General features: G+C 38.0%; 2 protein-coding genes across 5 annotated transcripts in view; one reads left to right on the top strand and one right to left on the bottom strand.

The window, feature by feature from the left end:
- The window catches only part of LOC117430504 (collagen alpha-6(IV) chain-like), a 105,692-nt gene extending 103,745 nt beyond the window's left edge, over positions 1 to 1,947 (top strand). For all 3 annotated transcript variants that reach the window (XM_058989066.1, XM_058989063.1, XM_058989065.1), the window contains one exon: positions 190 to 1,947. In XM_058989066.1, the coding sequence (XP_058845049.1) occupies positions 190 to 450 (261 nt within the window). In that variant the 3' untranslated portion in view covers positions 451 to 1,947. The remainder of the gene's footprint in view (positions 1 to 189) is intronic.
- LOC117411815 (cysteine protease ATG4A) lies at positions 1,127 to 17,547 on the bottom strand. 2 transcript variants are annotated; one of them, XM_034019588.3, is made up of 13 exons: positions 17,457 to 17,547; positions 15,704 to 15,814; positions 13,751 to 13,822; positions 13,095 to 13,193; positions 12,481 to 12,582; positions 12,217 to 12,289; positions 12,013 to 12,092; positions 10,732 to 10,946; positions 9,202 to 9,280; positions 8,702 to 8,847; positions 8,036 to 8,092; positions 7,551 to 7,662; positions 1,127 to 6,435 (listed from the first exon to the last, which is right to left on the bottom strand). In XM_034019588.3, the coding sequence occupies exons 1-13, from the start codon at positions 17,464 to 17,466 to the stop codon at positions 6,371 to 6,373; spliced, it is 1,221 nt and encodes a 406-aa protein (XP_033875479.3). In that variant the 5' UTR covers positions 17,467 to 17,547; the 3' UTR covers positions 1,127 to 6,370. The 2 variants fall into 2 exon arrangements, with proteins under 2 accessions (XP_033875479.3, XP_058845050.1); XM_058989067.1 differs by having other exon boundaries at positions 7,570 to 7,662.
- Positions 17,548 to 18,246: the final 699 nt, after the last annotated feature.

Genomic DNA, 18,246 nt, shown 5'->3' with positions numbered 1-18,246 from the left:
TACCCTAATTACTTAAATGAACCTGTTACACTCTTCAGGTGTTAATCGTGCACACCTGATTTAGATCATCTATAATAGTTACCCTACATTAGATAGTGAAATAAAGTATTGTAAGTGTTGAATTCCTCCAGTTCTGTACAGGGGATGGAGCAGCATGCACTTCCTAAACCCCTGCTCTCTCTCTTACAGCACACGGCAGCAGGTGCGGAAGGGGGCGGTCAGTCCCTGGTCTCTCCCGGCTCCTGTCTCGAGGATTTCCGCGCCACGCCTTTCATCGAGTGCAACGGTGCCCGCGGCACCTGCCACTACTTCGCCAACAAGTACAGCTTCTGGCTGACCACCGTGGAGCCGAGGCGGCAGTTCGTGGAGGCTCCCCCCTCGGAAACACTCAAAGCTGGGCAGCTCCGTACACGAGTCGGCCGCTGCCAGGTCTGTGTGAAGAACTTGTAGCAGAGAAACCTCCACTACCACCAAGCCTTTATTAAACAGGGCTCGAGTGAAACATTGAGAGACTGCTAGACTTTTTTTCAAAATGGTGCTATACTTTTAAATGTTTTTATTAATTTTGTTTAAAGTGTTTTATTATTCACGGCTACCTCGGGAAGTAAATCAATCCGCTAAACATTTTTAGAATTGATTTTAAAAATGGAAAGGCACATGAATGCACTGATGGCTAGCAAAGGAAGCAGCACACCTTTTACAGCTTACATTTTTATTAAGCCTCTACAGAATACAGAAGGATGTGTATGCATTTCAAATGGTAACCCACGCGACAGGACTTTATAAGTCACAGATTACTTCAGGCATATCCGTAAAGGAATGGTGGGTTATCAGGGAGTGTGCAAGTTGCTCAAATCCACAAAGACGTTGTCCTGTTAGTGTTATCAAATTCCTCCAAAACTAGAACAGCTTTCAGTTGACTTAGGTACAGGGATGCTATCCCAAACTCAGACCCTTAAAGCTGAATTTCTTACAGTCGCTTCAATTGTACTTCTGTGCATTCTACTTGGCATGCAGACTCTATTGACAGACGCTTGTTTGCATTTCTCTGGGTTTGCTGTTAGGTCCATGAGCTGCTTGCCACTGTGTCATCATCATGTTCTTTTATAGCTTAAGATAATCTGAATTTTTTTTTTTTGCTTCTCATAATGCTTTTATTATACTGATGCTAATGGGAAACTTTCTGATCAAACATACACTAAAAAAATAATAATTTAAAACACTTTTTAACTTCTTTATACCTACCCATCTGTGGTGTACATATTTCATCTTTTTAAAATATTTTTAATATTCCGTTGGCTTTATATAGCTCTTGGTGTAAATCACGACATTTATTTTACTTGGCAGAAAAGCTTACATCCAAAATCTGCTGTCATTATTTTAATCTGGCTTCTACTGATTTTAAACTTACAAGAGGGGCTGATTCGTGACCACTAGTCTTTCACTGTAACCTTTTCTTTCAGAGGTAGCCTTGGGTACACTAGTTTTGTAAGTATCCAGATGGTGTATAATTTTACTATATTCAAACCCCTAGCTAATACATTTGGCGTAAATAAAAAGTTTAATACTGTGGGGGGTGTATGTACATTTGACCGCTAAAATCACTTTTTTAATTGTACCTGTATTGTTGTTTTTGCTTTGTTTTATAATTCCATTTGATTTTTTATTGATCAGTAATTACAAACATACACTTAGCAGGGTGGTGTAAGGATCCAGTCTGTACTGCTGCTTGTGCTGTACCACAGTATATTAAAAAAGAAAAGAAAAAGAAAATACCAGGCTTTGATTGCTACGCAGTCCGAAGACGTCTTATTAAACATTTTATTATCAGTCGAAGAATATTGGATGGATTTCAGTTTACATTTCGTGTACAGTACTCTTGAGAGATATTGGCTCTGAATGGTCTTGTGTAAATTTTGAAATAAACTTTTCAAAGTTTTTTTTATAGTCATTTTCTTGATCTCACCATTAGGACCATGCTCCCTCCTTCAGCCCATCTGTAACTATAACACTCTCAATGGTTGAGTAAGAGGGAGACGCTCGCTAATCTGAACCATGTGAGACTGGACCCTGATCAGATTGGTGTAGTGATTGTAATCTGTACCATGTTAAAATGATTAGTCCTTGTTGCATGCTTTTCATACTTTATACTTTAATCACAAAAACATTTCAATAAAAGACAGCTGTAAAATATTTTACAGTCATAGACGTGTGATATTGAAGTTTCTACAGCTGCTAGCAGCATGCACTTCATTATGATAGGTTCGGATTATAGATGAAACCAGACAGTTTAAATAACATGTCCAATTTTACTCGTAAAATGCAATGACAACAGTAATATTAAAGTGCTATTAATTCACAGAAGTCTAGTGAGACCTGAACAGAAGTTGTATCATTACCCACAGATCAGAAATCTGAACATAATACAGTGAGGGGGAGGAGTGTTCCAAAACAAAAACCTTGTTAGAAAGTACAAATATGATGCAGTTAATTGACCAGATACTCATGCAGAACCACACACAATTTAATGATGTACAACTTGCTAGACCTGTGACAGGTGTGCCAAACTGAGGTGAATTATTTTTATTTTATTTTTTTTGCAGAGCAGCATACCAGTGTCAAAGCTATGGTGCCGTCTGGTAAATATGTAATGATGTGTTTTATTGGTAAAGCGTTGTATTGCCAAGCAGTATTTTCTGCTGTTGATTTTACATTATCATCACAGTGACCTGAAGTTTTTTAACAGTAACCGTAATCCTCAGTTCCCATAACCCTCTGTTTTTACAGCACTGTATTTTGTTGTCTGCAATATTTCTGCATAGACTGTTTGAGGATTTATGTTCCTTTTTAGAAAATAACATGTACATATTTCATTTTTACAATGGAGAGACTATATAGCGGTATTCATACAGTAGAAATACATCTTTCAGTATACATTGTGCTTACATCAATCTACTGTTTCATGCTTACCACTTGACATCCAAATCATTTGCTTTCAAAAGTTTCTCTACGTTTTGCATTCAATAATCCACATGAAGTAACCATTTTCACTGAGGTGAACCAATGTCTTGATTTCATGGGTGTATCTGTCATACTGTTTGTATGCAAAGTCTAAAGTGTTTTATAAAAAAAAAAAAGATTTACAGCAACAAAAATCAAGTACATACAAATAAAACAAATAAATCTGGTCATGCCTCTCCTAGCAATAATAAGGTTTTACTGTTTCTTTACCTGTGTGATTGAACCAAAATAGACCAGAAATGTAATAAAATGACTTTGGGGACTAAACAGCAATGGTGTAGGAAAAGTATAAATTACACAAAAGAGCACTTAGACATTTGGTAGTCAGTTACCACACTGTCACAACTTCCACTGTGGTGCAGAGGGAGACATCACTTACACAGACTTGCATTAACCACTAGAAAAGGCAGCTTTTAGTGCACGGACAGGTTAGTCGTGTCCACAGCATGACAAATGCTGACCCTGGAAAAGTGAAAAAGCCTTGCATGCCTTTATAATAACAGAAATAAAATCCTAGTGATGCTTCCAACGTCCTCCCAGAAACAAGTACTGCACAGCAAACAGATGTAAACCTCTGTGTACATCTGGGGGCAGCTCTGTCTACCAATTGCCAGTGCTTGTTGTTACCAATGCCTTTCTCCACTATTGCTCCACAAGCAGCTAGCCTATCAATTTGTAATAACACCAGCAATGTTATCGCTCCTGTTCAAGATCTTTTTTATAACCATGTAACCTTTGACACAGGTACCAGGAAGGATATCTATAGCATTTCATTTACAGACATCTGCACATCATGAACTAATATTAAAAACAATTGAAGAACATATTTGAAATGGGAAAGATCATAAAATCAATTTTAAAGCATTGTTCAGCACTCCTTGAAGATGTATTTTTCTTCCAAGCCTAAATAACTTTCCCTGACACATTTTGATGCTTCAAAGGTTTTATAGCACAATCTTTTTTTTTTTTTTATATATAGGCTTGGTCAAGCTGATAGGGCTAAATAATAGGGCAAATGTGACAATGTTCAGAAAGGCTTTTGTTCCCAATTATTTGAAAGTCCTATCGGTCTAATGTTCTGATCCAGAGTAGAACGATACTAAATGATGTGGAGGCAGTGTGGTCCAGTGGTTAAAGAAAAGGGCTTGTAACCAGGAAGTCCCCGGTTCAAATCCCACCTCAGCCACTGACTCATTGTGTGACCCTGAGCAAGTCACTTCACCTCCTTGTGCTCCGTCTTTCAGGTGAGATGTAATTGTAAGTGACTCTGCAGCTGATGCATAGTTCACACACACTAGTCTCTGTAAGTCGCCTTGGATAAAGGCGTCTGCTAAATAAACAATTTTTTTTTTGTGTGTGTCATGGGCAATGCTCCAGATAAGGTTTTGAGTAATTTACTCTCCAATTTAAACACTATGTGTGTAAAATCTATATTACCTTGAAATCACAAGTACTTCCAATAAATACAGTACATAATTTAATGCTAACTTAGGAGGTATGCATTAACTACAGCCTTACATTTGAACTGTAATGTTACTTTGAACTACTGTACAAAAGCTTCCAATAACAACTTCCCTTTCCTTATTTTCCACCTGAAGAAATCCAGCCATGTCTTTGTTGCAGCCATTTAGTCCTGCCTTAATAATATTATTAATATTATAGTCTGTGAAGTTGCTCCTCTCGATGTAGTTAGCTACTGCCCTAGTATTGTATTCCTTATTGATCACCTTGATACAGCAATATAAAGCACCGACTCTCTCCAAACACAGAATTTTCTATTTATTATATAGCTTTACCTTCCAAAAATTCGGTTGACAGATTGGTAGGTTAGGTTGAGAGAGACTAAGACGGAGCAGAGCAATCCTGAATATCCAGTCGGTTATTCACCCGTCACAAACCGTATTGATTCAACAGTACTTTGTTTTTTTTATAGAAAACCCAGACTTATTGGTCACTTGTTTCCGGCATTTCTATGATCCATTGTCTAGTTACCGCTTGCAGTATGTTCACAATTGACCATTGAGACGCCGGGAACCAACACAGTACAAGAAGCTTGATAACATGACAACTCAAGCTGTGCAGAAAGATTGTTATTATTGTATTCGTTACACATTGAATTTAAATCTAATGCGTAATTCATATTTTTTCAGTGTGTAAAACACCCTTTACGCTGGCCATGGGGTTTTATTATTAAGACACAGTGTCAATAAATCCATATCCAATACATGTGTTTGAACATTATATATATTAGCAATGCAATATGAAATTATAAAAGATTATAAATTGGAAAACTAAATTTGAATAGTAGACCGCTAATTGTTCCTATTAGTGTGACCCAGCCCATATAAAAACAATAAATGCTCACATTTTCCCTATGTTTCATGCTATGCATGACCCAAGAGTGTAGGACTCAAAGATGACAGGGCAGACCAGCTTTATCATTGGATTCTATGGAGTGTGTGTGCTAAGAATAAAGAGTAAATGGTCTCCTCATTGCTATAAACATGGGCAGATCTGCTCTATAGTACGCTGTGATGGTAAAACACATGGTAAATTGAAAGACTAGGCTGACAAGAAAACACTGCCACTTTGCTTCACTTACTGAAGTCTTTAAAATAGCAATTAGAGAAACAGGTATGAAATTAAATACTAGAGAAAATCTACATCATATAATGCATGCCTTTAAGAGCCTTTTCTTGTTTTCTTATAAAATTGACTTCTCAAGTACTCACAGGTTCAAATTGTGAAATACATTTTTGACTTCTGGTTTCATATTTACATTTATGAATACACCTTATTTTTGCTACCGACTGCAGCTGTTATTTTTTTAAAACAAGGACAGATCTACAGTTATTACACCACCTTCTGTAACTACAATTATGGCAAACAACCAATCAAGAACGTTGCAGTATGATATTTTTCACAGTTAGGCACTTTTATATACCGCTTTCAACCAATATAGGATTGTATCTGTCATCTTATAAGCAGTCTTCCTCCAACGTGCTTTCTTGGAAACCTGGTTTATTCAGCCTTTTTCTGCAGAAGGCAGTCCAGATATTTAAAGATCCATGCATACAATACCTACTTCAATATTCCTTTTTGTGAAGTCAGGTTCCGTACGGTATAACAGGGCCAGCGTGACCCCTTTGCTGTAAACAAACGTGAACCCCTTGAAAAATCTGCAGAAACTGTCTCCCACGGATCTCCTTCCTATAACAGAACCGATTCCATTTCCGATGCTGTTTTCAATGGGTATTTTTGCAGATCCTTTCCAGTTTGTGCTTTGTGTGAGCGTGGTGGGAGGCACTTATCGGTTAAAAGGCAATAATATCAAAAAAACAAAAATAAGTCATACGTTCAGGATTTCAAATTCTTCTTCTGATTCAAACAGCTTGTCCATTGACTCGATGAGTTCTGTAGAAAAGCCACAAAACACAGTACAGTATTACCATTAATGACATAGGCGGTATTTCTCTTTTGTATCTACAGTGTTGTACATAGAAAATAGTGCAATGAAATTCAGCACAGTAAAACATCTGTAATAAAAATGAATTGCAACCAGAGGGATAATCTAATTAAAACTGGGACATCTTTACCAATCCAGAACCCCCTAAAAAACATAAAATACAATCCTTTACCTAAATATTTAACATACAGTACCACTGTACTGTAAATACCAGAGATTGAGGGCTGGTTAGCGCATTTTCTATGACAACAGAGCACAAGGGCTCTGCACACAACATGACGTTACCAGGGGGCTGTTCAGATAACAGAGATGTGTGGATAATCAAAGTCTTACTGTAAAAGGCTTTGAGGTTTTTATCATCTAGAAACCAAAATCTCAAAGTTGACAGACATTTGAATGAAAAGAAAAATCTGTTTCCAACAATAAATAATATTAAAAGGATGAAATAGGGGCCGATGTTTTGAATAGCTTTAGTAGCTGCTTCTGCTGTAATTCTAGGATTACACTGGCACTTTTCCCACTCCTTCACTGCTACACACAGGGACTGTGGAATGCTCTGTGTAGCCGTCGTGTCTTTAGCAAGCCATATAAGGGCTTAGTCAATGTCTCTGCGCAACACTACAGCCCAGTGCAATGTGCAAATAGATACTCTCTTATATGTGGCGAGATTGTCCTATTGATATGATATGTGCAGTATTTTATGCCTGCCTACAGCATACTTTATTAAATACTGTATATATTTTTGATATTCTTATTAATTATCCATCTGCCAACAAAGATACTATGTGTCGTATTTACAAACTTTAACCTATGAGTTTATTTATTTTTAAATAATTTAGCATCACTGTAGAGAATGATAGAAAACTTTCCATCTCCCCACAACAGCCCATGAGAACTGAAAGACAGTTGGCGTCCTCCGATCCACTGTAAAGAATAAACTGAGAAGGTGAATTAATCTTCTTTCGGTTGCTTTTAGGTCCTTGAGAGGTATACAAACATTGTCTAAAGCAGTAGAAAGCGCTGAGCCATTCCCATCCCAGTCCTCTTAGCTCTGCCCAGTTACCTGCTCCTGTCGTCTGTACCTCTGGTTTAGTGGGAGGGATGAATGGAGGCCAGTGGGGAGGGTGCTTCTCAACCAGCTCAAACATTCGGAAACATCTTTTCTTTAAGATTTCCTGACATAAAAAAAAGGCTATGTTAGATCTGAGAGACCAAGCTTCGGGGGCTTCTGAATTTCCAACTCCAGAGTGCTTTGGAATTTTTCTATTAGTTTTAGATCTAGAATTACACTATCATAATAATAGTAAGCTACTGAGTAAAGTAGACAGGCTTTGTAACAGTGCTGTGCTTTATATCTAAACAACTTTATAATATATTGTTTAAAATACTGTATGTACAGTATATACTTGAATGTATTGGCTCATATTGTTACCTGGTTAAATAGAAACTGAATTAAATTGCAAATACCAATACATCTCTTCATGTCTTCAGTCCACAAGCAGAAATCTGAACAAACCCAATATAAATGAAACAGCCAACATATTCTACCTGCTGTACAAATGTGCACCACCTGTCAAAATCAGCTTCAGTCTTGAAAAAAAATCCCTGAAATAAAAAAAAAACAAGTACCACATCTAAGTAGCATACACTAGTAACATGTGTATAAATAAGCAGATATACCAGAATGCCAGCATGCATCCCTGTCACAAAGGACATCCTCCATCAGGAATGTCATTACCAAGTTCTATAACTACTAGATAAACAGGTTTCTAAGTGTGTGTACAAATGTGTGGCGTATGTTCCTACATTCTAACACTCTCAATGTCATATGCATAAGAATGTCCTTACTAAGTTGTACCCTAATTGGATTAAATGTGCATTGGGCCTGTGACAGCTGAGGCTCTGCACATGGGGATACGTGTGTGTGAGTTTGGTGGCTGGCGGTCATCTTGGTGAAGGAAGCTGGAACCAAGATGGCCACTCTTGCACAACCACATGGCATTGTTTGATTAATTGAGTGAGTGATTGAAGTGTGGAATGTGGCCAGGGGAAACTGACTTCAATCATGCAATTGCCCCTGGCCACAATCCACACAATTCCAATTATATTTGGTATTTATACTGTGGTGAAGCTCAGAGCAGCACAGTACTACTGGCTCAGACTATGGGTGTCTTTGAAGGTGCAGCCAGGTCTGCATCCTCTTGAAGCACTTACTACTGCCACAGAGGGGTCCAGGTTCAGGATTTTCATTCTCCGTGGCCTCCGCTGGCAGTGGTAGCTCTGGTCATCCACAGTCCCATCAAAGTCTGGATCCACAGCAGCCTGGGTCGTGTGAGGGTCTAAATAGATCAACTCGTCTCCTGAACACAAATTAAAACCAAGAATAACAAAGCTGGGCATTCAAATTGAGAACCCAGTCTTCTTCAATGAATTTTCCATACCAAGAAAAACCCAACCACAGATATGAAAATGGTGTGTGTTAGCCGCCTTTCATTGAACCTGTCTGGAATCTAATCCCTGCTGTTGCTTTAATGCAGCAACTGGGTTGTGAGATCAAAAGAGTTGCACATTTTCCTGTTAATAAGAAATCCATGGCTGTGATCCAAATACAATAATAATAATTGTGTTTTTTTTGAAAGTGCAATAACTTTAGTGCATGAGAAAACATCTGCTGGCCACTAAATCAACCATTTGAAAACAATGTTTGCACTTACCAATAAACCCAATGAAATAATATGCAAGATTTGGTTTTCCACCCAAAACACCCAGGGACTGTGGCATCTTAAAACACTCCTGCAAGAAAAAGAAAGCCACACAGTTCAATTCTGGGAATAATCCACCCATCCTCACCACTGCTCCACTATACTTGCACTTCAGCTTTACGATGGTTTCTGAAGTGTCTGAATCTTTTTCCAAATACTACAAGAACACTTTGAGCCTCGGTTGAGAACTACTGGGGTGGGGTGAAACACAGTGAACACAAATAATAAACTTAAGTCAAGTACAAAAATGTAAGTTTCCCCTTTTGTTTATATTTAGCACAGCAGGCATTCCTGCTTGATACATTACCATGGTGATGTTTAAGTGTCCCAACAAAAAAAGAAATTCTTGCAGCAACTAAGTTGTTTCTCACTGCCTTTGACTTTCTACTTGCTTCAGAGTCTACTTCTGGTCAATTACCTAGCAGGAATGCCCACAGTGGAGGATAACAGTGCTATTATGTTTTTGTATATGATAATATATATACAGTGCTATCCCGTTATAACGCGACCTGTTATTGTGTGGAATCGGTTATAACACGGTAAGGTCCTGGCTCCCATTTCCCCCATAATGCAATCTGACTTGCAGATGTTGGGTGAACATTCCAGATATACAGTACAAAGCATGGCAGACAGCATAAAATTAAAATCTTTCTCTGTTAAAATGAAACTCGATGCGGTGGACAGAGTAAGAAAAAGGTGAAACTTAAGCCGCAGTTTCAAAAGACAGAGATTTTGCACAATCTACATTATGCGGATGACTAAAAGATGAAGAAAAACTACAAAGTTTTCTTGATAAGATTGACTCCAAAGAGGGCTGCTCTAGGAAAAAAAATATGCTGCGCTAAAGACAATGAATTAGACTCTGCTTTATTCACTTTGTTTCTGCAGGAACGTCAACAGGGAGGCAGGGACATGGAAGCGTACAGGTGGGGTGCCCACATCAGCACGGGCAGAGCCGAGTGAGACAAGCTGCTGTGTGAATGTGCTGGTGTGAGAGAGCAAGACTGTTTGTTGTTTTTGGTGTGGCCCAGGCTGACAGGGTCCGGAAATAATCATCCCAATAAACTGTGGATTCAAGTACCTGCAAACTGTGTGTGTCTCCTTCCTTCATTTTCCACTGTACGCTACAATATTAATTTGGCTTGCAAATCATTTCAGAAACAAAAATGCCAATATTCATTATAATGCAAAACAAAAATAACGCGGTCTCCTAATTATGGACCCTGACAACCACATTATAACAGGGTAGCACTGTATGTTCCTTTGCCCTCCTTGTGGGGAGTAGAGATATTACTCCCAACGTCTGTGATGAGTTCTCAGGCAGGTTAGCAGGGGTTACGGTTTCTATCCAATCAGCTTGCAAGTTTCCCTTCCACTGACATTAAACCACTGACGAGAAGATTTAAGCAAAGATGACACAGATGAGGCTGTAGTTCTGCTCACAGGTTCTTTTAGCAACTTTTAGTCCACAGACACCATTACCTTCAGAGCTTCAATGTAAACAGGGTTGATGTGGTTTATGCCCATGCGCAGAGGTATGATAAGTAACAGCGGTTTCCAGCCTGGGTGTGAGCCGGGGGTCCCCTGAGCCTGAGGGCTGAGCTGCCCGAGCATGCTGCCCATTGCCTGGGGCTCTACCTGCCCTGAGTTGCTGGGCTTTAACTGGCCCTTCATGGGCTGCAGCTTGCACAGTGTTTCTGAAAAAACGTAATACAACAGTAAAAGCATCAGGGATGAAGCAGCATACAGGATTTGACAGGGCTGTGCTCTGCCTTGATTAGTAAAGTACTGGACATGTTTATTTTAAAACAGCTTATTCAACACATTTTCAAGAGCTTGGGAGATGTCAAAGTTATGCATGTTGTCTAGGACACTAGAATATATGTTACTACCAGTCAATATCAATCTATCGGGATTGATTGATTGCTGATCTTTAACTGTTTAGGGTTTGTTCTATCATGAACATGAAATGTCAGCTATATACATTTTTTATTAAAAAAATATTTATCAAGGCTGTTCCTGCTGAGAGGCAGCAGAAACAATCAACGAGTTGCAATACAAGTCAAACCTCATTGAAAATCCCTTCAGCCCTTGGATGTAGACTCTAACCAGAGTTGATTTCAGAGGGTCAGGACTTACATTCAAAAACCTTGATAGGACCTCACAGAGTAACTGCTGTTTATAGTAACAGGATACAGACTTCAGTATGAGGGCCTTTCTCCTTCAGACATTATTACTAACTTCACCTCATTTGGCCAACACCTTTTCCCATTAAATATAATGAAATATACCTAAGAAATAGTATCAGAACAAGCTCTGTATTTTTACCTCAAACCAATTATTATTATTATTATTTATTTCTTAGCAGGCGCCCTTATCCAGGGCGACTTACAATTGTTACAAGATATCACATTATACATTATTTCACATTATACAGATATCACATTATTTTACATACAATTACCCATTTATACCCATTTTTTTACTGGAGCAATCTAGGTAAAGTACCTTGCTCAAGGGTACAGCAGCAGTGTCCCCCACCTAGGATTGAACCCACAACCCTCCGGTCAAGAGTCCAGAGCCTTAACCACTACACCACACTGCTGCCCAATGCACTGAACGTGTGGGCAGTATATGCATTTAGCCATTATTCAACCGGATTGATATGGCATATCTGTTTAACTGGCTGTCCTGAGAGGAGTAATTAATCCGTGTTTGGATACATTTACTAAAAGACGGTTCCAACACATATTTGAAACTTACTGATATCTTCAATGACTACAGTGTTGTCCATGGAAACATATACAGCCAAGGAATTCCATTCATCAAACAGCGCTAGCTTCCTGTAAAATACAACAAGGCACAGTTCTCTTAGAAACCATGTATTTAAATACTTTAGAAAAATGTCTGTTTGAGATCAATATAAATAATAAGGTTGCTACACACACATGTAAAAACATGGCTTACTTTAACACTTGAGCAACTGTGTTTGGTCCATACCACTCTCCGACTGACTTCCCCTCTCCTACCCCCATCTGAGCTGTAAAGAAGGACAGTAAGGGGCATCATCCTCAAGTTCTTATTGCAACATCACACTCAGATCACTTCTTTATCTGTCACACTATTTTACATGTAACTAATAGTATTCAAACAATACAATTTTTTTTAAACAATCAATACAATAAAATTAGATTATTGCCCCAACCCCTGTTGTCAAACCTCTCCTCTTACCCATCTGATGGATGGAGTAGCAGCAGTCCTTCCTGTCTAGGAAACAGTGCAGGATCCTGTGATACTCCTCGGGCTGACAATTCTCCTTCTCCCAGCGCCACTCTGAAACAGGGACACAGTACACTTTCAACAGCTATGGCAGGGAATTTCAGGATTGAGACATAATTAAAACAAATAAAACTATATGATCATAATTTAGATCTTTTATTTAACATGATGTAATCAAAGAAACTACAAAATTATATCGTGTCTACCGGAAGCCATAATAGTACAGTAATGTTAGATTTCGAAATGTCCGATTTTCTAATTTTTGTCAGTTATTCGTTTAGTATATGGAAAACTGCAAACCGGTATGCAATTCAATATGTTAACGTAACATTACTCAGCAGGTTTCATTCGACATTTGTGAAGCAAAATGAGTTCATTCTATATATTACTATATTACTTATTTTTTAATTGCTGAACAGGCTGAAAGAAATGAGATTTGATAGCAATGAAGAGAATTCTTGGTTAATAATTAGAAGTAATTATCCTCCACAGGGAATAACATGTTGAGAGTCTTGTTCCCAACAGTTCTTCTGTTCTTCTTTAAAACCCACAGTCTTATAGCTTACCTCTTCCTAAATGTCTGTAGACGAGGGCTTGGGCTAAGATCATCTGCCCACAGCGCAGCATGCAGCCCCAGCCAGTGTCCGAGCAGGGTCCGGTACCCCCTGTAAGTACGAGAAACAAATCAAACCTGAAAAGAGCCTGACAGCGAGGACCTCCTATACAGGAATTAAAAAACAACAGAAGCCCAGCTGAACTGTGTTCACTCTTTTACCTAGACTGTTATTAAAAAAGTGAAATAATAAAGAAACACCTATAACTGTAAGAATTTATCAAGATTTTAAAAAAAAATCTACAGTCCAATAAATAAACATGTTGGCTGTCAGCCTTTATCACCACAGTATGGACTATCAAAACACAGTATAGTCTACTTTTACTTCCCAGAGCTCAAACAGAGCTTACAAGTGGTATTTATACCCTCTGCTGGGCAGGTAGTAGCAGGGGTAGTCTTTTTAGTTCACAGACTGTCGGTGTCCAGGAATCTTGTGTGCCTGAACCTATAACTATCTCTGGAAATAGTTCACCAGGAGTCCTGCTTTAATGTACGTTGAAATTAAACATGATTGTGGGATACTGCAGCTTCAAGTCTGAATTCAGTTTTATGATTTCAGTATTTAGATTTATGAAGCATTGAGTTAAAAATGGTCACTCCATTACCCACCGATCGGACAGAACTTCTTCCGGTATGTAAACCATAGTCTCGACCTGATGTCGGACAGCAGCTCAGATTTTTCTATGAAGAGAGAATAGAAAAATAAAGCCATTTAAAATAAGAAACTCAGTCAAGTAGAGGAACATTATTATCAATAGCAACAGCACGGAATGAGTGGAACAGCAGCCTGGAAGCTGCAAGCTTCATTTGATTCCTTTTGAATCACGAAGCAGCTACCCGGAAACTAGGATTCTACAGGCTCAGACAATACCAGGGGATTCTGATGCAAAGAAAAATAAAAATGGAAATGGAGCAACAGAACTCGGTCCACTCGGAATTAATGCACACTAAGGTTTCAATGCTAATAATAATTAACTTGCACAAAGAAATTCTGATTTTTTGTGCATTCTGATCTAGTTTTGAGACAGTTTTTAACACACTTTGGAAATGTTTTTGTAGGTTGACCTTTACAGTGTGTGACAACAATATTTGCAGACTTTAAGCCCTTTGTACAATAACATGTCAAGTTCTATTTTTAAAGTCCTTAAGCACACAAAACCTGTTCTTGTTTCTAGCAAACCACACCTTGCTACATGCATGAGATTTCAGTTCCAGTTACCTCACACACTAGGCCTCCTTTTAACATCTCCACATTTATTACTAAACACATTTTTGGAGTTCAATGGCTTCAAATTCCATTTCAATTTTTTGTATTAACATTTCTATGATGTTTTCAATCATTCTGGTTCTAGATTCTGTTGCTCCAATATTGACATGAATATTTGTCTCTATATCTGTCTTCTCCTGGCTTTGAGCTTGCTTGCAGAATGCTAACTGCCTGGCATTGATCAGACTTTCTCATTCCATTCACATAATGTGATAATGTGAGCTTTCAGCTCTGCTGGCACCACCTGCACTGTTCTTGAAATACTTATTTTGAGAAACCTAATAACAGAACATTTTTTAAATGTGTTTGCAAGAAAAGCCAAAGAGAGGAAACAGCTGTAGTTATTTAGCATTGGACAAATTGAGCAGAATCATGATGATTTTAGTATTACTAAAAATGAAAGTTAAGGCACTATGAAACGAGGATGGGTAAAAGGCACAAAAATGTGTATTTTCATTTTAAAACTATCTGGTACTACACTAGGTTCAAGAAAGTACTCAGTTTGCATGCCTTACTCTCAGGAAGTCTGTCACACCTGCACTTCCTAGGTCATTATCTCAGCAGTTTCTTCGGCGTGAAAGCATGTTACTGGGTAAAGCATAAGTGTAGCATGTCAGTCAATAGAGGAAACATAAATGTCTCAGTGTAGCACCAGATATCATGTTAGAATAGAAAACCACGTTTCTTTCAAAACTGCATTTCCATTACAGTGTATGGAAATACACAACAGATAAGGGTTAAACAATTATTTTGTAAGCTGCAATCAGTTTAAGATTTTAAATGACAAGATATACAGCTATGGCCAGAAGTTTTGCATCACCTAGAATTTTAGGATTGAGACGTATGTTTTTTAAAATAAAAAAAAACAAAACATAACTTAGATCTTATTTAACATCATGTAATCAAAGACACTACAAAAAGATATTGCAAAAGCTTACCGGAAACCATAATTGTAGTACAGTATTTCATGTGAGATTTCGAAATGTCACATTTTTCAATCCTTATCAGTTTTTCATTAAGTAACCTATATGGAAGGCTACAAAGTGGTTTGTAATTCAATATGTTAACGTAACATTATTCAGCAGGTTTCATTCGACTTTATGAAGCAAAATGTGTTAATTCTATACGGTGATGCAACACTTTTGGCCATAACTGTTGACATGTAACTAAAAAAAAAAAACAGATTCCAAACGGTATGGGTCCAGGTACATGGAAATTCAAATGGGTATTTGAAAAAGGTTCAAGCAATGCCCCACTGAAATGCAGCTGAAAAGAGCCTACAGCCTGTATCTCACCTGCTTTCACACAGTACTGCTCTCCTAGAAGCCAGACTGGCTCAGCAGTGTCCGGGAGGTCCTCTAGGAGGTCAGAGAAGGCATTGATCTGAGTTTCACACTGAGCTCTAACTAGAAGGAGAAAACAGGAAGGAAAAATACTTTTCAGATGTAGACGTGTGCCTTGAACTTGACTCAGGGCTCTTAATTTGGACTGGAAGTGTCTTAAAATGTACCACAAAGCTATTTATTCCATAGCGCCACCATTAAAAAACTTAGTTTGCTGTAACCTGACATCAGGTTGGGTACTTAGATAAGAGATTTTTTTTAATTTTTTTTTTTTAAACGTGTGCAAGTTAAAACGTTTTCTAGTCTATTTCGGGTCGTTGAAAACTGTACAGAAACGGTCTATACAGGAATAAAATACACATTATAACATGAACAGGTGCTTTTCTCTTTTCAGAAAAAATTGTGCTAATGCAGTACAGTAAAACTAACAGTACCTGAACTAATTGAGACCAGGGGGTGTTCAGATAATCAAATTATGACAGTGACATCTTTTACATGACTTTCCCAATCAAGAAACTTCCTAAAGAGATATTCTGATAGAGGTAACCTATTGTCTATCCTCTGCTTTCACATTGAGAGCCATTTCTCTTTTGAGGAATTCTGCATGCATTGAGCCTGATTACCAGTATAATGGTCCACACTGTCATCACTGTTCTTCTAGATAATCATTTATGGAAAAGGAAACACCAACCAACAGAGCACCGACAATGTGCCCTCAGTAAAAGTCTGTTAGATCTAATGTCTTGCCCTGACTGAAACCGATTTGCAACAGGGAGATGGTTCTTTTATATTAGTCACATCCGTTAAATGTTTCTGTTTTTTGTCAAATCTTAACCACATCAACTAAATAATTCCCGCAAAAACAGGCTCAATAAGACACTAGCGATACAAGCCTGTCAGTGACGTTCAGCCATTCAGACAACCTACATACACCCCTAAATTATGATACACCTAATAACTTCAGCCAAAAAAGTCCCTCAGCAAGTTTTACTTAGAAATACTGAAAGAAACATAATTCAATGACTAGCGTTTCGATTAGAAGTCTTTGTCATTAAAAACGTTTGTCATTGAAACACTTATTTACTGGCGACCCGCAATAGATGCAGCACACATATTACTTTCTACCCAGCAACTGCGTTGCAGTCTCTTGAAGCAACATGACTAGTTAAAAACTAGCCCGTGGTGGGATTTTTCAACAGCGTCTGCAAAGATGTGTGACGCATTAGGGTGATACAGAACAAGTTCATTATAGTTTATAGAAAGTACCGTACAGAAATCCACCCCTAGAATTCGCTTTTTTGTTTCACTTTTATTTCCACGTATTACAGTAGCTTCAATAAAACGCTAAACTATACAGCGTTGAAGCGAGTCAGCAAAATCAGAAAATGAAACATGTATATCTACTGCTCCTAACACTAACAGTACGGGTTTGAATGTACATATATCCGGTTTTGAAAGAGCCGTATTGTGCTGTTCAGCAAAGAAAACCAAAGCTTTTGCTTTGAAAAGTTTTTAATATGTGGCCCAAGTGGGAACAATGCAAAAGTTATAACTCAGTCTCGTCTGTCATAAACTGCATATGCAACGACACTTCCATCGATTTCTGAATCTGTGCTGTGCAAACCTAACCCGAATTCCGAAAGCTATTTACTTTAACATCTTATCACATTAAGTTTTTTCCTCTCATAATGTCCCATTTTCTTACCTGCTTCCATCCTCCGGCTGTCACTGGGTTTAAAGGGAGATTAATACAAATACAACACACTGGTGCTTGGTAATTGTAGTTATTTAGCTACTTTTGTCCAGGTAACACGGCGGAGCGTGGACTGCAATTCCCATAATACAGCAATCGAATCAAAGGCGTTCTCCAGCAGGAACATAATAATGCCATGCATTCTGGGTGCTGTTGTTTTTTCCAGTATGAACTGTTCATAATAAACTACAACACCCACACAGGCCGCTGCCACGAAATGTTTGCATACTTGAGGCGTGTTGGAGAAGGTTTTTTTTATTATTTATTTTATCACGTCACTTTTGATTTAGTTTATACAATGTATTTAAAGGGCCACAAATTAACACAGTTACATTTCACAGGTCAAGTAAACTATAATTAAAATGAGTATTACTTCCTCACAATTAATTATAAAAAAACGACCTCCGAACTGGGCTGTTAAACATTTAAACTCTCATTAGAAATCCTATTTTCATCCAATAGGAAACATTGATAATATTACTACTATAGTATTGACAACCAATTCATATTGTTGAGTCTATTGCAGTAAAGCTGTATCTTGATTGATCTAACATGCTCAGTTTTAGGGTACTGGCATGATTTAGCGTCCTGGGAAGGCATATTGAATTCCTCAAAACCGTGTCATCTCTGAGTGTAGTACCATTCAAGGATATGATTTTGCCATCACTCAAAATGTGTTATTCATTTTAGTATAAGACACTGATAAAAATTAAAATACAAATGAGACTTGTATAAATGTGCT

The sequence above is a fragment of the Acipenser ruthenus genome, chromosome 16 (assembly GCF_902713425.1).
Source record: "Acipenser ruthenus chromosome 16, fAciRut3.2 maternal haplotype, whole genome shotgun sequence".
Taxonomy (NCBI): Eukaryota; Metazoa; Chordata; class Actinopteri; order Acipenseriformes; family Acipenseridae; genus Acipenser; species Acipenser ruthenus.
The sequence above is the reverse complement of the archived record's forward strand: the minus strand, read 5'-3'. Positions and strand labels throughout refer to the sequence as shown.

Coding starts and splice junctions, on each gene's coding strand:
- LOC117411815 (XM_034019588.3), bottom strand. Junction 8,093..8,701: donor TGGACCCCTCTGTGGCAGTA/GTAAGTGCTTCA, acceptor TTTTTATTTCAG/GGATTTTTTTTCAAGACTGA. Junction 6,436..7,550: donor GGTACAGACGACAGGAGCAG/GTAACTGGGCAG, acceptor GCTTTTCTACAG/AACTCATCGAGTCAATGGAC.